This window comes from Saccostrea cucullata, unplaced genomic scaffold (genome assembly GCF_032062105.1).
Source record: "Saccostrea cucullata isolate Sc308-1 unplaced genomic scaffold, CSIRO_AGI_Scuc_v1 ctg3851, whole genome shotgun sequence".
NCBI lineage: Eukaryota > Metazoa > Mollusca > Bivalvia > Ostreida > Ostreidae > Saccostrea > Saccostrea cuccullata.
In genome coordinates this window covers 31527-52102 of record NW_026932672.1, presented here as the reverse complement: position 1 = coordinate 52102, position 20576 = coordinate 31527, and the positions used below count along the sequence as shown (strand labels likewise).

General features: G+C 31.1%; 2 protein-coding genes across 2 annotated transcripts; one reads left to right on the top strand and one right to left on the bottom strand.

The window, feature by feature from the left end:
- Positions 1–285: 285 nt before the first annotated feature.
- LOC134235760 (uncharacterized) lies at positions 286–2915 on the top strand. The gene is made up of 3 exons (XM_062717907.1): positions 286–369; positions 1112–1231; positions 2741–2915. Exons 1-3 carry the CDS (start codon positions 294–296, stop codon positions 2872–2874), a joined length of 330 nt encoding a protein of 109 aa, XP_062573891.1. The 5' UTR covers positions 286–293; the 3' UTR covers positions 2875–2915.
- A 5119-nt stretch (positions 2916–8034) lies between these two features.
- On the bottom strand, positions 8035–10533 carry LOC134235759 (lactadherin-like). The gene is made up of 3 exons (XM_062717906.1): positions 10454–10533; positions 8606–8665; positions 8035–8220 (listed from the first exon to the last, which is right to left on the bottom strand). The coding sequence occupies exons 1-3, from the start codon at positions 10518–10520 to the stop codon at positions 8087–8089; spliced, it is 261 nt and encodes an 86-aa protein (XP_062573890.1). The 5' UTR covers positions 10521–10533; the 3' UTR covers positions 8035–8086.
- Positions 10534–20576: the final 10043 nt, after the last annotated feature.

Here is a 20576-nt window from a genome sequence, read left to right as displayed (position 1 = left end):
TTCAAATTGAATGATTTTAATGATAGATTCCGTCAGGTATAATTATATGTTTTCACAAACGTTTGGTCCTTCAGCCAAAAGAAAAAAAATAATTCAAAAAATTGTACGTGATAAACATGCCAGGAAACGAAAACTTGTATGAAAAAGCTAGAAAAAATCGAAGAACACATGTTGAATAAGTTGTCACAAGATCATCACTTTGAATAAACTTGTTTGACATTTAGTGGATTATATACCAATATAAAAGCATGGAATTTAGTTATAATGATAAGGAATCAGAGGTAAAATTCAAAATGGTTAGTCCGAATATCCTCCTCATCACGGCATTTCTACTGTTTACGATATGTTGTAACAATAACATCGTGGCAGGTAAAGTGGCAATGATAATATTATTTTTAACATGTATTGTACTCTTTATTCATCAGCAAGTTTGATTTTATCATAAGAGAACATGTAACTTTTTATCTTTTTAACACTGTGAAAGAAACATTTTATTTAAAATTTATTATTTAATCTAGATCATCTTAATAGATAGATGGCGATAAACGGAGATCAATTAAATTTCGATTACTTCATATTTAATGTTTCAGTAGAAGTCGATTATTGAAACCGTTTTTTTTTTAAAGCAAATGGTTAAAGCAATATGAGCTGCAACTTTGATGTCGGAATTTTTTATTGCAAAATTGTTAATACCCCCATATTTCAACGACAGTAAAAATAACGTTAATAAACTTCTGTTGTTCATATTTATGATGGAAAAACTATTTATAAGCTTCGATTGAATCAAAGTTACATTATTGTCATCCTGTTCAATAATAATTTCTTATATAAAACTGTATATTGGATAATATTTAAAAGTCTTTCTTCTGATTTATTTTAGTCTTAGTGATCATAAAAAATTAAGTTACACACAAAATTATTATAATAAAACATTTTAATAGCAAAATGAAATTTTCAAAAATGCAGCTCATATTGCTTTAAGAGTATTAGCACAAAATTTATTTAGGATGCTAACAAATTGAAGGTTACTGCATTTCATTTGTCCTTGATTAATATCCCCTTAAAAAAAATGAAACATAATATTTTCTTTATGATTTTATAAACTTTCTAGGAGATGATTCCCCTTGTTGGCGATTGAACGGACGGTGCCAGTATACCAGTGAAAGTTGTGGCAGGTACAACAGCGCCCCCTTGTGTGGCGGGCCAAACAACAGGCAATGTTGTGTCAGTGGTAAGAATGTTTGTAATGTAGTTATGCTTAACTTACTAAAGGAGGCTGGGGGTGTCAACAAATTAATCATCAGATATAACTTAAATTTGTAGATGATATCTTAATCTGTCAACCATCATTTGGCAATGAAAAAAATTAAACATTTTAGTTTTAAAATTTGATCATTTTTGTATATGGAGTTCTTCTTCTAAAATAAATCAACATGGTCTGAAATGGCCAAAACTCCTAGCCCTCTTCACTGTTGTAAATTCTGTCAACATTTGATAAAATGCCATGTTGATTTTTTTAATTCACCAATTCAATAAATTTCTTGAAATTTTCATATTCTAATAATTGAAAGTAAATTATAGAAGTAACTATGCTTAATAGTAATGCCCTATTACTGATACAGTGTATGCCTCAAGCAAAAAATTCGGCTATTATATAACATCAAGAGGTTGTCATTAAAAAAGCCAGTAGTGACCTTTAAAAAATATATAATTATAAATAACACCATTGTGTTTGACGTCCAATTCAAGAATTTTAAGTCATACAGAGATGTCAACGTATGCTAAGTTCAAATTACATAAGAATATCTATGAAATCGGAAGATGATGAACTGTTTTCAGGCTGCATAGTCCATTAAAACTATGTAAATCAGGAGTAAAGCAAACACGAACCTCTTAAACATTAGACGTAAGGAGAGGCGAACATCCAGATCACAAAATACCCTCCCACTTTTCAATGTTAAGCTCCTCTAAAAGTAAAATGCTTGTCTTCTATTCATTTGGGCAGTGTATTTCTCAAGCTAGACCAGCTCAAATTATGATTTATAAGCACAGCGAGAAGAAAGGACAGATTTTTGAAGTACTTTTCAAACAATACTTTCTTGTTACAAAACTTTTGAGGCATTGTGTGTTTTGATGACACTCACATAGAAGGCTGTAATTATCCGTCTAGTTTGCTGCATACCTTATGAAAATTGAAATATTCTTTAGAATTAAATTTAAAATAAATAGGTATATTTAATTGTGTATTTATTTTTCATTCAGAAATTATTACAATAAAATTATTTTTCAGATTTACGCGGAAAGATGGTTTGAATAGGCTTAATTTTCAAATTTATTTCTTTTATTTAAGAAATGAAATCTTAACAATCCTTTTCATGCCTATTTTAATTATTGTTTAAATAAGTAATTACAAAATAATGCTTTGTGATGCTATCTTGAAAACATTATTTTGAATTTTAGAGAGTAATATATAATATAACCATTACATATATGTTATGCAATGATTTGGCATTACACATTACTAGTATTTCATCCAGTACAAGTACGGCATTGCAATAAATCACCAGTTCATTTAGCACTATCCCAAGCCTGACCAATATAGTATAAAGTCTATCTATGACAAAGGCCACTAATTAGAATTTATTAAAAGAAAAATAAAAACATTGTTTAAACGTAAGATGAAGTACATGTACTTTGTGTATTTTGCATATTAATTGATTCATAACTCTCATTTCCTAAGGAGCCGATAGACTCTGCTGGAAAAAATACCGCTATGGATTTTGTCAAGACACCAGTAGAAGCTGCCGTGGTGGTTATGATGGTGCAAACTTGTGTGGAGGAGGATACTCGAGACAATGCTGTAGAAGACTATAGTTATCCATGAGCTTTGCTGTGTAAACCGACAAATAAAATGGAAGCATGAATTCTGTATTTAATTGTACTAGCAGAGATAAAAAAAATTCACCTTAATATGTAAAAACAGAGAAAATGAAACGGTGTTTCTCTAATCACAATAATGCAGCATACTTATACGGTAAAATATAATAAAAGACCTAAAATGACATGCCTCTAAATAATTTTCTGTAACAATGATATCTATTTTGTAGGGTGTAAGATCTAACATTTTAGTTTTTACATTGAACCTTCTATTATTACATTTGAGTTAACGTAAAATAGATGTAAACTTTGAGAAAAGCTTTCTTTTTCTATTAATAACAGAGGAGAGGCTAAGGGGGCATATCACTGACATGAGCGTAATTAGCCAATTTACTACTAGTATAAATCGGACAAAATAGCTCTTCAAAGTCATAAACTATACGAATAAAACTTTATAAAATGCATAAACTCTTTTTCATACCTTTTAAAATTAAACTAAAAATCTGTATGAAAAGGCAAACTTAAATAAATGATTTTTTATACCTGTAAATATTTATCAAATAACTATTAGGACGCCATCATATTGTGCAGGAACATAACTGTTCAATGGAAAAAACCATGGCGGCTTCTTTGACATTAATAAACAATGCAACTTATAAGGTCATTTATCGACAATTACATCTATTGAACTAATGTTACAGACTCAGAGGATAATACAAAAAAGAAACGAAAATGTTCTATTAACTTTAAGGAATCATTCCTCCAATTATTTCTAATAGACCCATTTTCCTTCAATAGCCTTTACGAGAACATTTGGTATGAGCATTATCTCTGATTATCCTTTAAATGTCTCAGATCTTGAGGTGGTGGCATTACCGAAAATTTATTAATCTAGGTTCAACTAACTAATTATCCTGTACATAAATATATCTCGCAGCAATAAAAATTAAAGTTTATATTGAAAATATTGGGTTTGTTATAGAAATTAATTCAAGATAAGCAAGTATTTATAATTGCTGTTTCCACCTTCTTTTGATTTCATATCTTCCGTTAATTTAGAATAATTTCCTTATTTTTTTAATAACGAATTGTTGAATTTTTTTATAATAGAAAATTTAGATACATGTAATTATAATAAAAAATAACATGTACCAAAAAGTACACATACATATATAGTACATGTATTATCGTGATTTGAATAATCTACAATTGTACAAAAAAAAATAATAATTTGTGCATAAATATTCCAACCTTACCAAAGATTCTTAGAAATAAAAGCTTATCACAAAATCAGTCAAAAAGTTTTGTACAAGCCGACATTTTTGTTGCAAGCGTACATCTGAATCTGTACATCAGCGAGACGCTTTATGATGCACTTTTATTATCTGAATTCAAATTCTTTTAGCAGCGTTGAAAGGAATGTGCACTTGATATATGATTGCAGATGATGGATTGTATTCAACGGCTTTTATCTCTTTCGGGCACAGAAAGAGTACATATACCGTATTACCTAATAAGACATATTATCTTTGATTTTTGTGTAATTGTGTTTTTGTAGTGGTTTATGTTTGATTTTTCTGCACTTAGCACAATCAAATCTTGTGAGCATTCATCAAATTCTTATTCTTAATAATTACATGATCATGCATTCCAAAGCAGAGAACTTATTAAAAGGGGTTAAATCATTGGTATCAAAACAAAGCTACATGTACATATACGTATTATATAAGTTGCTTAATATATTTAACTAGCATTTTGTTATTTTTTATTGCTTGCTGTGAAAGTAACTAAATTGGGCATATTCTATGCTTTGAACAATGAATTTTCTTTAGTTGTGGATTGTCATACATCATAGATTTATATATTAATTTAATGTTCTATTATGCATAGAAAATAGGTTTCATATCTCGCATGAGGTTACAACAGAGCAAAGGGTCAATTAAATACAAAAAGACTTACTGATGTAATGCTAAACAAAAATGATGCCAAAAGCCCTTAATAAATAATGTCCTCTGTGCTCGGAAAGAAAAAAAAGCTTTTCAAAGATTTAGTCTTACTGATTTCAGTTAAATACTCTCTTTTAATTAAAATATACGTCCGCAATATTTTTATGTAATGTCTGATTGTTTTAGAACTTATTTTTGAATATGACCTTTCGTATATTCGAATATGGCAAATCACATGATTTCCTGGAATTGTTCTTTTTTCTGAAAAGTGTTTTTTTTTCAATTTTGAAAAACGAAACAAGTCAGAAAGTGAAAGATTTGGCGAATATTGTCTGTGTGACAAAACATGAACTTTTTGTTTATCCCCAAAACTCCTTTACTCTTCGGGACGTGCGGGTTTAGATGGTGTCATGAATAAATTTATTGTAGTCGATTCCTGATTTTAGTTCTTTCTTCTCATAAACCTTTTTATTTTGTTGCAAATATTTTACTTTCTAGACTCCTAGAACTGCCTCCTTGAACAACAAGAATACTTATATTTAAGAAAATGGCATATGAATCTGTTTTGGTGCTCTTGCATACCTTTGCTCTTCTTAGACCTTGATGTTCTTGTCAAGTACATCTTATTGTAAATTTTGTTTTTAGGGTTTAAAGCAATAGACTTAAGTTTCATTATCTGTTTGAATTCAGACAAACGTGGATACATGTAACAGTTACTACAGTTTCTGATTTTTAAAAATAATTGTTTAGATATTCTTACGAGCTGCATGTCGTTTTCACTCATTTTTCAACACATGTACATAAGGTAACTTTTGAGTACTAATTATAAGCTTTTTTACTGTCAATATTTCTCTAAAACGGTGTGAACTACTCCCAAAATGATGTCTATCGAATTTGCTATGTGTCTTAAAGTCAATTAGAAATCATCAGTCATTGTTTGTTGAATTTTGGCAAACAGTACATTGGTTTTTATAATGCCTTGTCGCCAAGGACGGTACCTATTTTTGATGCCCATTGTATCATTTTTGTTCATTGAAATCCAGCTGCCCATGTGTCTATAAAACAGACATTGCTTGCTGTAAATTTAACATATTTCAGTGAATTTTTTGGGGGGATTCTTATCAAATTTTACAGCAACTTTAATGAAGCGTGTAATTTCACTCTAGTTTCCGGATTCTTTACCATTCATTTTTAATGCAGTGTATCGAAAAGCGAATTGTTTTACAGCTTCTCACAATGAAGCCATGTAATGAAAAGTGGTTACATAAACTGTTACAAATTCGTTAAGGATTCAATAATGAGAGAAAGTCAAACTTAATTTAATATGATATCTGTATTGTGTGTCATAAATTTCTGGACGTTATTTATTGAACAGCCCTCGTGAATTAAGGTATAGATCGTCGGTTCCTGTTACAAAGTTTTCTTTATATAAATCAGGTATATAAAAAGGGTTTTATGAAATTGTATGGCTTTTTGATTTTTTTGTAGCGAAAAAGTGTATTGGAAACCTTTAGTGAAGAATTATAATAAGAGTACACCCCTCGATCCAAATAATAAAATATTTTTATTATCTATTTTAGCTGTTGTTTCTTCATTTATTGGTCACATCGGATCAGAGGTGGCACAAAAAGGCATTGCCATCATAGATATTCAGGGTTTAAGTGATTCTAATCGATCTGTCGGCTGAAATTTTGCAGTAATTATTTTTCAGAAATTCACAAAGCCAAAGAGGCCATCGGAGGTCCCTCATCTTTGAGCATCAGAATGAAATCACACCGAATATATTGTAATTTTAGTCGATATAAACTGGGAAGCAACAGATTAAATTTTAATGTTTTGTCTCCATTCTCGATTTTTATTGATGATAATAGGTCTTTGTAAGTTATAATGAAAACAGAAATAAGAAAAAAGCAAATAATAGGAAGTTTTATTGGATAAATCCACAAAAGGATAACCTTCTAGTTAAAAAAACAACACTTCCGAATATTAGTATATGCTTTGTTCCTTTCCGTCTACGGTACTTATGTTTTCTTTTTAAGACTCCAATCATCATATGTAAAGAAAATATTCAAACAATTTTAATAACTATTATCCTAAGGATATGGAGATAACAAACAGTATTCAATATCAAAGTCCATAAAACAATGCGAAACAGGAGCAGAGCAAACACGGACATAAAAAACATAAGAGGTGGGATCAGGAGCCATGGAGGAGTGATCATCCCCTGCTGACCGGTCACAACCGCCGTGTGCTCCTTGTCATGATCGGGAAATAACGGAAAAATCCGTCGTCAATTCAATATATAAAAAATGGACTAACAATTAGTATGAAAAACGTCAGGATTAAACTTAGGTAAAAAAATAAACGGAACTCTCATTTTGTTATGTTTTTGCCTCTGACGTACAATGACTAATTGAGTATTCTGTCCTTTAAGCAAAAAAAAAAAAAAAAATAATAATAGTAATCAATCACATTTTATTAGTTCGAACACTATTGGGCCGAGAATACTTGTCGACGTTATATACCGCTAAAAATAGGTATTTTGACATTTATTCAAGTTCCATGGAAAGACGTACATTCATCTGTACTATAGTACCCGGTGTATAGAATTTAGATAAAAATTAGAAAAGCTAACCCTGCCTGTCTTAAACCATGTTTATGAAACTCTTAAAATGTCTACAGAAACTAAGAAATTATGTAGGGAAAGTAACTTACAATACCTTCCTCTATGTTTTGACTCTTTTCAACGAAAAGCAAAAACAATGAGTTGGAAAGTCGCATTTTTACAAACAGAATTTCGCTCTGGGGTATTATCTTGATAATAACAAAATTTGGTTTAAAGGTATTTTATTCCTTTGAACACTCCATTAATAAAGAAATAAATCGGCAAAAAACACCAAGGGGTTCATATTGATTCATTTTCACAACATTTGTGTTTCTTTAAAAATTGAGAGTTCTTTTCAATATCAAATCAACATCTTCTATAACAATGACTAAAACCTAACGGTTTTTTAAAAATTCTTTTTTTCCATTCGCTTGGATAAACAACAGGTTCTAACTATTGTTTAAAACCTATTATCATTATTGTTAACTTGATGTCAGAAACGAAAGTCGATTCCTTAACTAGAAGTAACAAAACAAGGGTCTTGTTAAAAATGGACAATAAACCATAGCAAGTATGAATCAATCATTAAACAAAACTTACAATGATGTTCACAATGATTGCCATGGGAAGGGAAAGGACACAGACATTTTTCAGAACGCTACAGCTGGGAAAAGTAACAAGTCCCTCCATTTTGACAGGGATTGAAGCGACAGGGTGGTAGAAGAATCTCCTGACAGTAAGTACCTGCCCATGGAAGGGGACATCTACATTCCACTTGCCATTGTTCCGAGTCTTTATATACCGAAAAGATAAATCATTCATTAAAAGGAACATAGGTACAAATACAGGTTTTTGAAGAACAATTTTCCTTTAGATTTCTTATCTTTTAAAATATTTTCAAAATACCGTACCATTGACTTATAAATGTAAATTATATACATGTATTTTTAATGCATTCCTCATATTATATTTGAAATTACATGTAAAATAATCGGAATGAAAGAAAATAATTCAAAGTAAATTATCAAAATTTGATTTCTAGTAGCAAAAAAGTATTAGAGGAAAATAAAGACTTTTGGCTAGAATTAAATGTGTTAATTGATTGATTTTTAATGAAAATAAAAAATATCATCTATAAAAGGACGGAAACGATACTTTTGTAATTGTTAGAACTAACTTTCTCTTCCCAGCACTTTGCATATGCCTCCCTTCAAACAAGGATTAGGGTTGCACGAGGCTGAAATAGAGAAGTTAAAGGATCAACGCAATGTATTACAAGGTAGTACTATAGGAGTCTAACGGGACAAAGGATTAATTCAATATACATATAAAGAAAAGACCGATATGCTTGTCGTAGGACTAAAGAAGAAAATATTTTTATCTCATACGTATGGATGATTCAGACCGTTGGATAAACATATGCTTCATCCACGGTTAGATGCTTTATCAATAGCACTTCCGGTTTTGACACGATCACTCGCTTCCAGATTTTATTTATTATTGAAACTTTAATTTGTAAAATCCTTACCCGTATATAATGAATGATAAAGAGCAACGATGTCGTTAAAAGCAAGAAAAAGACTCGTACATGTCAAAGAAATGTTTTATCTTATCAAGGCTACTTGAAGACGGATGTTAATACCCACGCCCCCTTCCTTTAAATTGTTCTCGGAGAAAGTAAAGCCTAGCAGTTAAGTTGTTCTCATGAGAATTAACATCTTCAACGTACAATGCTTTTTTTTTTATTTTACTACGTATGCCTTCCTGTAGTAGTAATGTAAGTGTAAATTACCGTGTAACTCACCATAGATCAACAATGAATCGGCCCCTAGCCTTGTACTGCCATCGTCCAAAGAGTTAATTTTCACAATCCCATGGACCTTACTACTTTCAGTAAGAATTTCGTTTGATTGAAAGCTCCAGAAATTTCACACAATGCTTTCAAAGACGGAGATAGCAAAAATTCTAAATTTGGAACACGATCTACTCTCTTTCGAGGCATGTCAACATCAACGGTGCTATATCATCAAATTATACGTCATCAATTTGAATTGGCAATCATTTATGTAGTTTCGCAGTGGAAGTCTCAAAATTTTGTTTAAACGAAAGTCGTATGAGATAAATAGAACATCTATAATTGTGTAATTTGATATTGGCTTTGTCCAACTCGTTGAAATGGTGTATATTCGCTCGGCAAGCCTCGCGAACATATACAACATTTCAACTCGTTGGATAAAGCCAATATCAAATCACACAATATAGATATCCTCTATATAATATTCCTGATAAAAGTAGATGCCCAAAATCAGTGCTATATTGGATTATCAATTTATTGGATTGAATTTTAAAGACTAAATATTTAACATTAAGCTTATGAAAAGTAAATTGTAAATGACATCAACGACTCTAATTATAAACTAGAAAGTCTGCTATTGCAAGCAAAAGCTTATGTCGCCCCGAACTGGACAAGACTTTCATTTTTTTTCAACACTAAAAACAATACCCATTAGCTAAGCTTGGACAACCATCAACTCGTATCAGTACTTTCAGTACTTTGATTTAAAAATCAAAATTGATGAATTTTCACTTTTCCCCTGTTTCCATGGAAACTATTGACAATTTCCAATTTTTAAACCCAATGAGCACGGTTACATATACTTATCATTGCATCAATAAAACTTCATGAAGAATGTTCAAGGGACCAGAGAGAACACTCGCGGACAAAATTTGTCACATTTTGCAGGTTTCCATGGCAACAGTAGCCGTTTTGAAACTGAATGACCACACAACAAAACTACAACCAGTGATCCTTCTGTTAGGAAAGTTTCTGGAATATTGTCCCGGCCATCTCCGAGAAACAGCTTGTCGTACCGACTTCGTTCGGGACGACATAAAAATGTCAGAAATATACATGTAGATTATTCTTTAGGGCAGAATATGTACTTCATTATCATTTGTCCTTATATAAGCTATGTAATAAACAAATCTGTAAATAAGTTAATTAGTCTTTGAAAAAAGGACCTACCTCTGACTTTTTGCGGAAAATTGCTGGCGACCAAACAGGTCACGAAAAGAATAGTGGAAATAAACATCTCAAAATCCCAAATCCTAATTGTTGACATGCATATCAAAAGATACTTTATGACACTTTGCATGAAAATAGTCTCCTTTTAAGCATGTCTTAAAGGAAAAGTGCATTTGATATATTACTTAAATGACAAATTTTATCAACAGCTTACTCTCTTCAGGGTACAAATAAAGTATAATTACGGTTGATTATGCACGAATTTATTTTTTATTGTCTACCTACACTAAGGAATTTGTTTACAAACATTTTTGACCCTTTTCACCTAAGTAAGCTCCTTATAAGAATGTCTTAAAGAAAATGTGCACATGATAAATTACTTAAATGATAAATATCATCAACAGCTTACTCTCTTCAGGGTACAAATAAAGTACAATTACGGTTGATTATGAACGAATTTATTTTGTATTTTCTACCCATACTAAGAAATTTGTTTACAAACATTTCTACTTAGACTCAGAATAGTTCAGGTCTTAATTTTTTTATATTTAAAAAAAAAGCACAGAATTTGATGATTCGTAAAACTTTTAAATTGAACATGTTAACTGTTGAAAACTTTGAATTGGATATATTTGTCATTTAAATTGTATCGTTTGAAATCATCTGACAGAAACCCGATCTCTCAGATGAAATAACTTAAAATTTATTTATAAAACTATGTATCCTATGTTAATCCTTTTATTCCGTGGATATCACTCATTTGATATTTTCCCATATCCCAAGGTTGTAACGTAGCATTCGTTTTTGCACAAGATAAAAAAATAAAGTAAAATGTAATATGAAATCACTAAATTTCGTAGGGGCTTAATTTTCGTGGTTTTCAAGGTATGAAGAGACCGACGAATTTATGTCCACCACAAAATGCAATTTTTTCACATAAATTACTACTGAACAATTATTCCATCACGAAATTTCCCTCAAAGCACAAAATTTTGACCCCACGAAAATATGTGCTTTTATAGTATTTTATTTGATAAAAACCATGAAAAAACATTGATAGTGATGTTAAAATGTGGGTTTAAAGGAATCTCCAATTATTTGTGATTGAATGTAATTTTCATCCAAACAGTTGTGTGTTTTTTCCCTGAATTTTGATTTGTTATCAAAGTTACGGAAGCCCATTAGTGCCAACCTGTATATATAAAGGAAAAGCAATATATGAAGCAAACCTCGATATATAAAGGAGATGCCATATATATAAACAAAACCTGAATAAAAATATATAAAGGAAATGCGAAATATATAAACAGAACCTCCACATATAAAGAGAAACGCGATATATATAAAGAGAAAATTTTCCACTGCGTCACCTGTAGAGCTCGGCTGTCCATCAAGATTATATACAGATTAACTCCTGGCAGGGGGGAATCAGTTATACAGTACTCATTTATAACTTTCCCAGAATCGGCAAAATGTTGCTATGTAATGGTGTGTATTTGTTTGTACATGCAGATATCAATGAACTGTAATTGTAACATTACTTAAAATAATGCACTTATTTGAGAAGAAGAGCATTTACTTCGTAACGGGGGGGGGGGGGGGGGCGGTGGCAGTATTAGGCGGGAGAGTTTGGTGTCTGTACGGAGTTTAGGATAATGGACCTATAAATTTTATATACAAATATTTGAAAGGGGGGGCACGCCCGGGCGCGCCGGTCCTGGACCTGCCTTTGATTTAATTACTAGTATATACATGTATATTAATGCAATAAGTATAATATCTATCGTATTTTCTGTGCTTAATTGGCTTTACATGTCTATGATCAACTTCGTTTTTACAACCTAGAGCTATCTTGTTTACTGTTTTACAAAAACTTAGCCGTACTACCTTTGGTTTCACGACCGAGAATTTATGAAAATAAATGTTTAAGAGGAAGTCTCTTTCTTGATGCCCTAATTCAAATTTATTTAAATTCATTTTAAAAATAATTAACTAGTATGCCCATTGATTGTTAAAAAAGAATCAATATCGTTCGGAATGGGAGAGAGGGGAAGGATGAAGGTACCCACTTCATTTGAATGTGAGAGAAGAAAGTGACAAGAAAAATTATACTGTAATAATTCTAGGGTCTTTAGTGTGGAAAAAATATCAAGTATTTGGGAACTAATAAAAAGAAACGAATTAGTGCATGCACACTCACATAATTACTCTGCGGATTTTTGTCCCACGTCGTAAATTAAATCGATTTGAAATCCTCCATACATCATGTAAAAAACATACTAAAACGTTAAAAACTTATTTAAAGCATGATAAAACACGCTTGTATTTTTGCACTGAATTATAGTTCGATTGTATTAATATACATTTAATATACATTTAAGCAGAAAAGTATCTGAAGTCTTTGAAATGTAAATCAATTCAATTTAATTTATTTACCCACTGTAAATGGTACACAAGGAACAGAAACATAAAAAAAACATATATACATGTAAATATAATACAGTGGAGCAGACAGACAATACTATTATTTTTAGAGATAAATGTACATAATTTTTTCAAAGAATCAACATCATTTTGGCACATGAAGAAGAACAGCAGTTTTTTTTAGCTGTCGTTTTAATCATCATAATTATCAAGATACACAAATAAAGAAAACAACACACTGAATACCATCCTGAAACAGCCACACCAACTGATCGCAATCGAAACATTAGATCGGGAGCTGCTTATCGTAAGGTAGCGAAGTCTCTGTTGTTATGAAGGTCATTAAACATGTTAAAGGTCAGGCGATGGAAAGTTTTCTCTTTATCTATATCGAAGTTTTGTTTATATATTTCGCATGTCTCTTTTTATATATCGCATTTCTCTTTATATATATCGAAGTTTTGTTTATATATATATAGCATTTTCTTTATATATATCGAAGTTTTGTTTATATATATTACATTTTCTTTATATATATCCAGGTTTTCTCTATATATATCGCATTTCCTTTATATATCGAGGTTTGCTTTTATATATTGCTTTTCCTTTATATATACAGGTTGGCACTAATGGGCTTCCGTACAAAGTAGTTGTATCGCAGCACTGTTAAGGTTTACTATGAAAAATCAACGGAAAAAAGGTGCAAAAACGGGAATTGTTTTTAAAACTGAATTTATCTTTATTCAGCTGTTTTATAATTACAGAACTTAAATTCTTATGGAAATAGCATAGAATAACCTACTCTGTACTGTATGGAGTTGGTCTCATCTATGGACAGTCACGTGATGAATGCATATTATGTGTACCGAGTGTACAATGTAGGTCATTAACAAATTTCAATATCGCAAGAGCATACCGTATTTGAAATTAAAAATTCAAGCTATTAATTTTTTCTGTACACTTTGTACTACTAGTATCTGGAATATGCTGCTGCTTTGAATAGAATTCGCGTTTTAATAATTAAAATTTCAAGTAAATAGGCCCAAGTCGAAATATGTTTGACTTTTACCAAATATTTTGTGTATTTATAAAGTCACGCTCTCGATTTGAAGAAAGCAGCAACACTTTTCAAGTTAAGGAACATATCCTTTATTTACTTTCAAAAAAATGGTTAAGATTTATTTATGTACAATTGCCAATGCAAATTCATTTTGACATAATAACTAATTTGTGGAACTTCTATTTCATTAACATTTTCATGTACTGTCGTGAATCCAACTCACAGTTATTGTACTATCGCAGACTTTCAAGAAACTGCCTTCATTCTCCATTCTCATAAACAACAAGACATTTAGGTTTGTTGCACTTTGCCACTAAAGTGACTTTAATTATAGAAAATACTTGTAATTAATTATGTAATAATTGATCGTGAAATCCATAAAATTATTAATAAACAACTTATTATCTGTATAAAAAATTCACAACAGAATGAAACCGAATTATGAATATGATTAATATGTAAATCGTGATTACATTTATTAATATATGACGTAATTGATTTCATAATATATCAAACATTCTTGTGGTCTGAAACCGAAAACAACGTAAAACATATTAAACACCAAGAAAAGAAAAAGTAGACAGAATTAAACGTCCTAAAAAAGGAACAGGTGGCGGGGTGGAGGCGGCTTATAATAATTTGAAGCTATTCAACACACATGTACTTTTCACGGGGTCCTAAAAGAAACTGAAAAGTGACGCTATCTGGACGACCGGGTCCAGATTTTTACCGCGCACGATTTTCATTGGGCTCTTACTAAATGCTCCCATTTCCAAGAATCGCTTGCATCTGCCTCTCCTAATTTGGACATTCCAAAAACTTTCCAAGGATAATGCAAGCACGATAACTCTTACAAGCAGAGCATTCCAATGTACATAAAATATTTTAAGTAAAACTTAAAATTCATTTATGTACAATTGTCATTTATGTACAATTGCCAATGCAAATTCATTTTGACATAATAACTAATTTGTGGAACTTCTCGTTCATTAACATTTTCGTGTACTGTCGTGAACCCAACTCACAGTTATTGAACTATTGCAGAATTTCAAGAAACCGCCTTCACTCTCCATTCTCATATAAACAACAAGACATTTAGGTTTGTTGCCACTAATGTGACTTTAATTATAGAAAATACTTGTAATTACATGTAATTATGTAATAATTGATCATGAAATCAATAAAATTATTAATAAACAACTTATTATCTCTATCAAAAATTCACAACAGAATGAAACCGAATTATGAATATGAATAATATGTAAATCGTGATTACATAATTTATGGCGTAATTGATTACATAATCTATCAAACATTCTTGTGGTCTGAAACAGCCATGTACTTGATTAAATTTATACTTTAAATTAAATTTAATCAAGTTCTGACCCCAAGAAAAAAGAAGCAAAACAAAGGAGCAAGGTGCAGTTATACCTTATTTAGTGTATGCCCTTGCGAAATTACGATTTAATGATGCGCCTCGATGTAAAATATACCTAACCTGAACATAAAACCACAACAAAATTATTTAAATACATTCTCTCGATAGTTAATGAATTGTCGCACTAAACAATGGATATACATTGGTATTAATTAAAACCTGTGCATAATATTCTGTTTTATAATAAAACGCATTTTTCATTGTTAAAAAATTCCTCAACCCGTCTCTCACAGTACATGAGATACGTCATTTTTACCAAAATGACGTCATGATTGACAAGTTCATCTAGATCAGTGATTTGTTTATAAACAGCTGTATAGGATATATAACTAGGAACTTTTTTAAATGCATTGATAAATTTTATTGTTTATTATTCTAATACAGTTTAAAGTTGCAAATTATTTCATTTTTTGGTATTGTGAGGAATACATAAAAGTCATATTTTTCGTGTGACGTCATAGTAAACTTTTCCCGTCCAAATTAGGTCCCGCCTCTTTTTTTTCAGCCTTTACAATGCTGCGATGTGTTTATCAAAATACCTCGGGGATAAAAACACTCAACTTGTTAGATAAAAATAATATCCAAACACAAATCATGGCAGATCCTTTAAGTAACTATCTTCTGAATTATAATATTTTCTTGTGTCACAAATGGTCATATACATGTGCGGTATACTGTACATTATTTGTTTGATTGTAAACAATTGTAAAATTGCTGGCGACCAAACAGGTCAAAATGTACAATAGTAGAAAGAAGCATCTCCGCTTAATGCATAATTGTCGATATTCTTATAAAAGATACGTTTTGACCCTTTGCACGAAAGTAGGCTCCTAATAATCATGTCTTGCATAAAATGTGCATAATACATGTGATACATTACTAAAATGATAAATTTCATCAACAGCTTACTCTCTTCAGGGGCACAAATAATGTACAAATACGATTAATTGTGTATGTATTTGCTTTTTTGTTTTTCTACCTACACACTTATCTCTGTTTACATACATTTCTGCTCAGGGTCAGATTAATTCAAAGCTTAATTTTTATTAAACTTAAAAGTATTTCAAAAAGCAGAGAACGTTGTAACGTAACAATGGTTTTAGCATGAGATTAAAAACGTAAAACAAAGTGAATTCCTTTATAAAAACCCTGAGAAACATTAATAGTGATATTTAAAGGAGGGTTAAGGGGAATCTCCTATAAACTGTTGTTGAATGTGGTTTTTATCTAACGAGTTGTGTGTTTTTATCCCTGAGCCTTGATTTGTTATCATAAGAGTTGTATGTTTTATCCCAAAACCTTGGGGATTAAAAAAAACATGCAACTTGTACTTTATGTTAGATAAAAACGATATCGAAACACAAATCATGGCAGATCCTTTGAGTATCTATAATATATCTTCTGAATATAATATTTTCTTGTGCCACTGGTGGTCATATACATGTGCGGTGTACTGTATATTAAGACCAGTGAAGAATTACCTTTTGAACTGGTCTTATTTGCCACATCTATTCCCCCGTTCTAGTGTCAAAAGGAAAGAAACATATTTTATACATGATTGTTTTTTCTACCTGTGCCATTTCGCTCCAATCACATAGTAGTAAATCAGATATTTTTATAATTCGGCTAAAACATCTTCCGTAAAAGAAAGATGGTCGTTGCTGTTGATTTTTGTTGATTTGTTCTAATCTAAACGCATTTATTTATAAAAAAAAAATCAGTTAAAGGTGTTTTGAAATGTTCACATCTTCAATTTCATTCCTATGCAGTCTGAAAAATGTAAATTTCAAAAAGAAAAATCATTTTTTGAATAAAATATAAAGAAACAACCTAATTAACCACATGTATTTTTGACGTTCCATATATACTTTTTCGACAGAATTGCAGCTTATGTACAGTATAGTCATATATTTTAAACGTTATTTATGTATATTTTATGAAAAAAAACGAAGAAAGAAATGACTTCTTATGCCCCAATGAACGAAGTTTCGGGGGAATATAGTTTTGCCCTGCCCGTCCATCTGTCTGTCTAGCTGTCTGTCTGTTTGTCTGTTTGTCCGATAAACTTTAACCTTGCTCATAACTTTTAAATGGCTGGGAGTATTGCATTCATGTTTCACAGGTTTTTTCCTTCTGAAAAGACCTTTCTTTTGGTACTACCGAATTTGACCTTTTGACAGTGACCTTGGCGTTTGACACACTTTTTCACGAAAAATATAAACTTTACTTTGGTCACACCTTTTGAACAATTGGTACCAAGACTGATATACTTCACCTTTATATTCTTTGTGACAAGACTTTGAAATGATTACCAACAGCTTTGGCCTTTGACCATACCCTTGGCGTTTGACCTATTTAAACCAAACTTTAACCCTGGCCATAACTTTTGAATGGTAGTGCTTAGGGCTTTTGTAATTCAAATATGTAATGCTTTTGACAAGAAGAATCGTAGGATACTAACAGATTTGAAACATATACCTTGACTTTCGAGTTTCACCTACTTTTAGAGAACATTAACCTTCGCAATAAATTTTGAACGGTTAGTGCATGATTTTTATGCTTCACATATATAATCTTTGTGACTAGACCGTCCATTAAATACCACCTCTTTGACCTTTTGACCTTGATTTTGGAGATTGACCTCCTTTTAAAAAACTTAAACCTTGGCCTTAACTTTTGAAATGTAAGGGCTAAGGCTTTCATACGTTACATATATAATCCTTGTAACGAGACCTTTCATTGAATACCAACATCTTTGACCTTCTGACCTTTAAGTTTGACCTACTTTTTAAAAACTTTAAACTTGGTAATAACTTTTGAAGGGTTAAAGCTAGTGCTTTCATACTTCCCACATGTAATCTTTGTGACAATGTCTTTCTTTAGAAAACCAAAAACCTTGACCCTTTGACCTTGACCCCGGAGGTCGACCTACTTGTAAAAAAAACATAAATATTGACCATAATGTTTGAACAGGTGGTTCTAGAATTTTATATTCAAAATTAGTATTTCTTGTTAAAAGGCCTTACTTTTCTTATTTAAAACTTGTTTAATTTTCATTTGAGAAAATTTAACTTTCGTTATGTTGTCATACAGGGGCATCAGTATTTCACAAACACTCTTGTTTATCTTTTAATTTTATTTGAAGTGAAATATTTTTTCTCATTCCAATACATCAGTGAATTTAGCAAGTTGTTATAAAAGCTGGAACTTCGAATACCTGGGTTATTTATTGGCTAGAAATATTCATGCAGCTAGAACACAATACACGTGTGCTGACAACGATCCTGGTACCATTGTAGGCCGCATTTCTGTACGCGTTATCTCTATTGTGTAAGAAAGCTAACGTCAATATATATTTTTAATCATTTTTGCTTCTCAACCATATGTATATCATGTTACTGACATCATAAGCAAAAAAGACATGGAGAACTACTAATTACATTTAACAATATTTATAAATAACAAAAACTATGATGATCAAAATATAAACAACAACAACGACAGCAATAATAATAATAATAATTATCATAATAAATACAATATGTTAAATAAATAATTTTCTAAATGTTATTTTTTACTTTTTCTTTAAAACTTGTCATTACATTTGAATATTGCAATTTAATTAATTTCTTTAAAAATTTCATTTAAATTTTTTTTATTGATACGATGCAAAACATCGAGCAATGACAGAAACTGATCCTACTCAGTTTCTCTCTCTTAATTTGAGAACATTTTGGGCATGTGCACGTGCCATATAATCTTTAGTAACAATTTCAATTTTTCCTCTAAATTCGTCTTTGAACTCTTCTCCACATATTCTCATTATTGCCTAGAAAAACATAATAGAAAACCAATGTAAAGACTTTTTTCATCATATATGTAACTTAGGTTTAAGACATAACAAATTGTTTTTATGTAAGAAATAAGCAACGATGTTAATAAGTTCTCTGGGAAATGAACTTAGTTGGTCACGTGATCAAATCCTGTGAAGCCAGAAGGGCTTCCCAATAGATTTAATCACGTACAAACTAAGTTCATTTCCAAGTGAACATTTTAATATTGTTGTTTATCACTTATATTTTCATTTGAGACGAAAAAATTCCGAATACAACTTCATTTATTACACGAACGAGCCGCCGTATTGTTGTGTTATGACGCGCAATGAATTAAAAGTTGTTTAGTCTTGAAAGCTCGCCTCGATCCAACATTTGAATAATTACAATGATGTCTAGTAATCCAGTTCAGGAATTCTTTGTTTATAATGTAAGAACAATGATCTCTGCTGAGAATAATCTTACTATGACGGATATGGAGATAACGAAGAGTTTTCAATATCAAAGTCCATAGAACAATACAAAAAACACGGACCGCTAAAACATCAGAGGTGGGATCAGATGCCATGAAGGAATATGCTGACCACCGGTCACATCCACCGTATTTCATGAGTTCTTAATGTATTTGAAGTTAAAAGCGGTGATATCTCCTGTTTTAGTTTACATAAGGGAATTTCGGGTTAAAAAAGTAAATACGATTTTAGGCAAATTATAGTATTTAAAACACTAAACGAAGATTTGTTGAACATCTGTTGAATAAAAATACCTATGTGTATCAGTTATTTTAACTTTTTCAACGCTTTTAATTTGGTAGTTCCGAAACCAGACAATAATGTAAACAAAATATCCGAGTGATTAGATCACGCTAAAACCTCTGACCGCCCCCCCCCCCCCCCCCAAAAAAAAAAGTTCATAGAGAATCGAACATATTATCTCTCCAAAAGATTCATCAAAGAAAACTATTTGCAAATGTAAATATTTGTTTTTGTACATACGAACAGGCAAAAGAATTCAAATAGATAAAGATAGGCAGACAAACAGACAAACGAGCCGAAGACAAAATTATAGTTATAATACGCTCTTCTAATCCCTTATCAGTAGTACTAAAAGTAGACTTAATAAGGGAAAATGGAAAAAAAAGTTGTAGGAGATCTAAACTTAAGATAATACAATTGTTGTATAATAAAATTTTCAACTAACATGCTTAATATCCAAAGACTTCATTTCAAATTCCTGCTGGCCCATTTTTTTCTCAGCTGAATGTGAGACAAAGTTTCGATGAAGAAGTAATCGCTGCATGTCGTCACCTATGGTGATATGCCCCGGTAGTGGAGGTCTCTTAGGACAATAACCATGGGTGGGTTCTTC

What these genes read in the sequence shown, in the direction of transcription:
- LOC134235760 (XM_062717907.1), top strand. Translation starts at nt 294, where the DNA reads ATGGTTAGTCCGAATATCCTCCTCATCACGGCATTTCTACTGTTTACG. An exon ending in TAACAATAACATCGTGGCAG is followed by an intron (nt 370 to 1,111) that starts GTAAAGTGGCAA and finishes TAAACTTTCTAG; the next exon opens with GAGATGATTCCCCTTGTTGG. An exon ending in CAGGCAATGTTGTGTCAGTG is followed by an intron (nt 1,232 to 2,740) that starts GTAAGAATGTTT and finishes TCATTTCCTAAG; the next exon opens with GAGCCGATAGACTCTGCTGG.
- LOC134235759 (XM_062717906.1), bottom strand. Translation starts at nt 10,520, where the DNA reads ATGTTTATTTCCACTATTCTTTTCGTGACCTGTTTGGTCGCCAGCAAT. An exon ending in TTTTCCGCAAAAAGTCAGAG is followed by an intron (nt 8,666 to 10,453) that starts GTAGGTCCTTTT and finishes TCTCTATTTCAG; the next exon opens with CCTCGTGCAACCCTAATCCT. An exon ending in CAAAGTGCTGGGAAGAGAAA is followed by an intron (nt 8,221 to 8,605) that starts GTTAGTTCTAAC and finishes CGGTATATAAAG; the next exon opens with ACTCGGAACAATGGCAAGTG.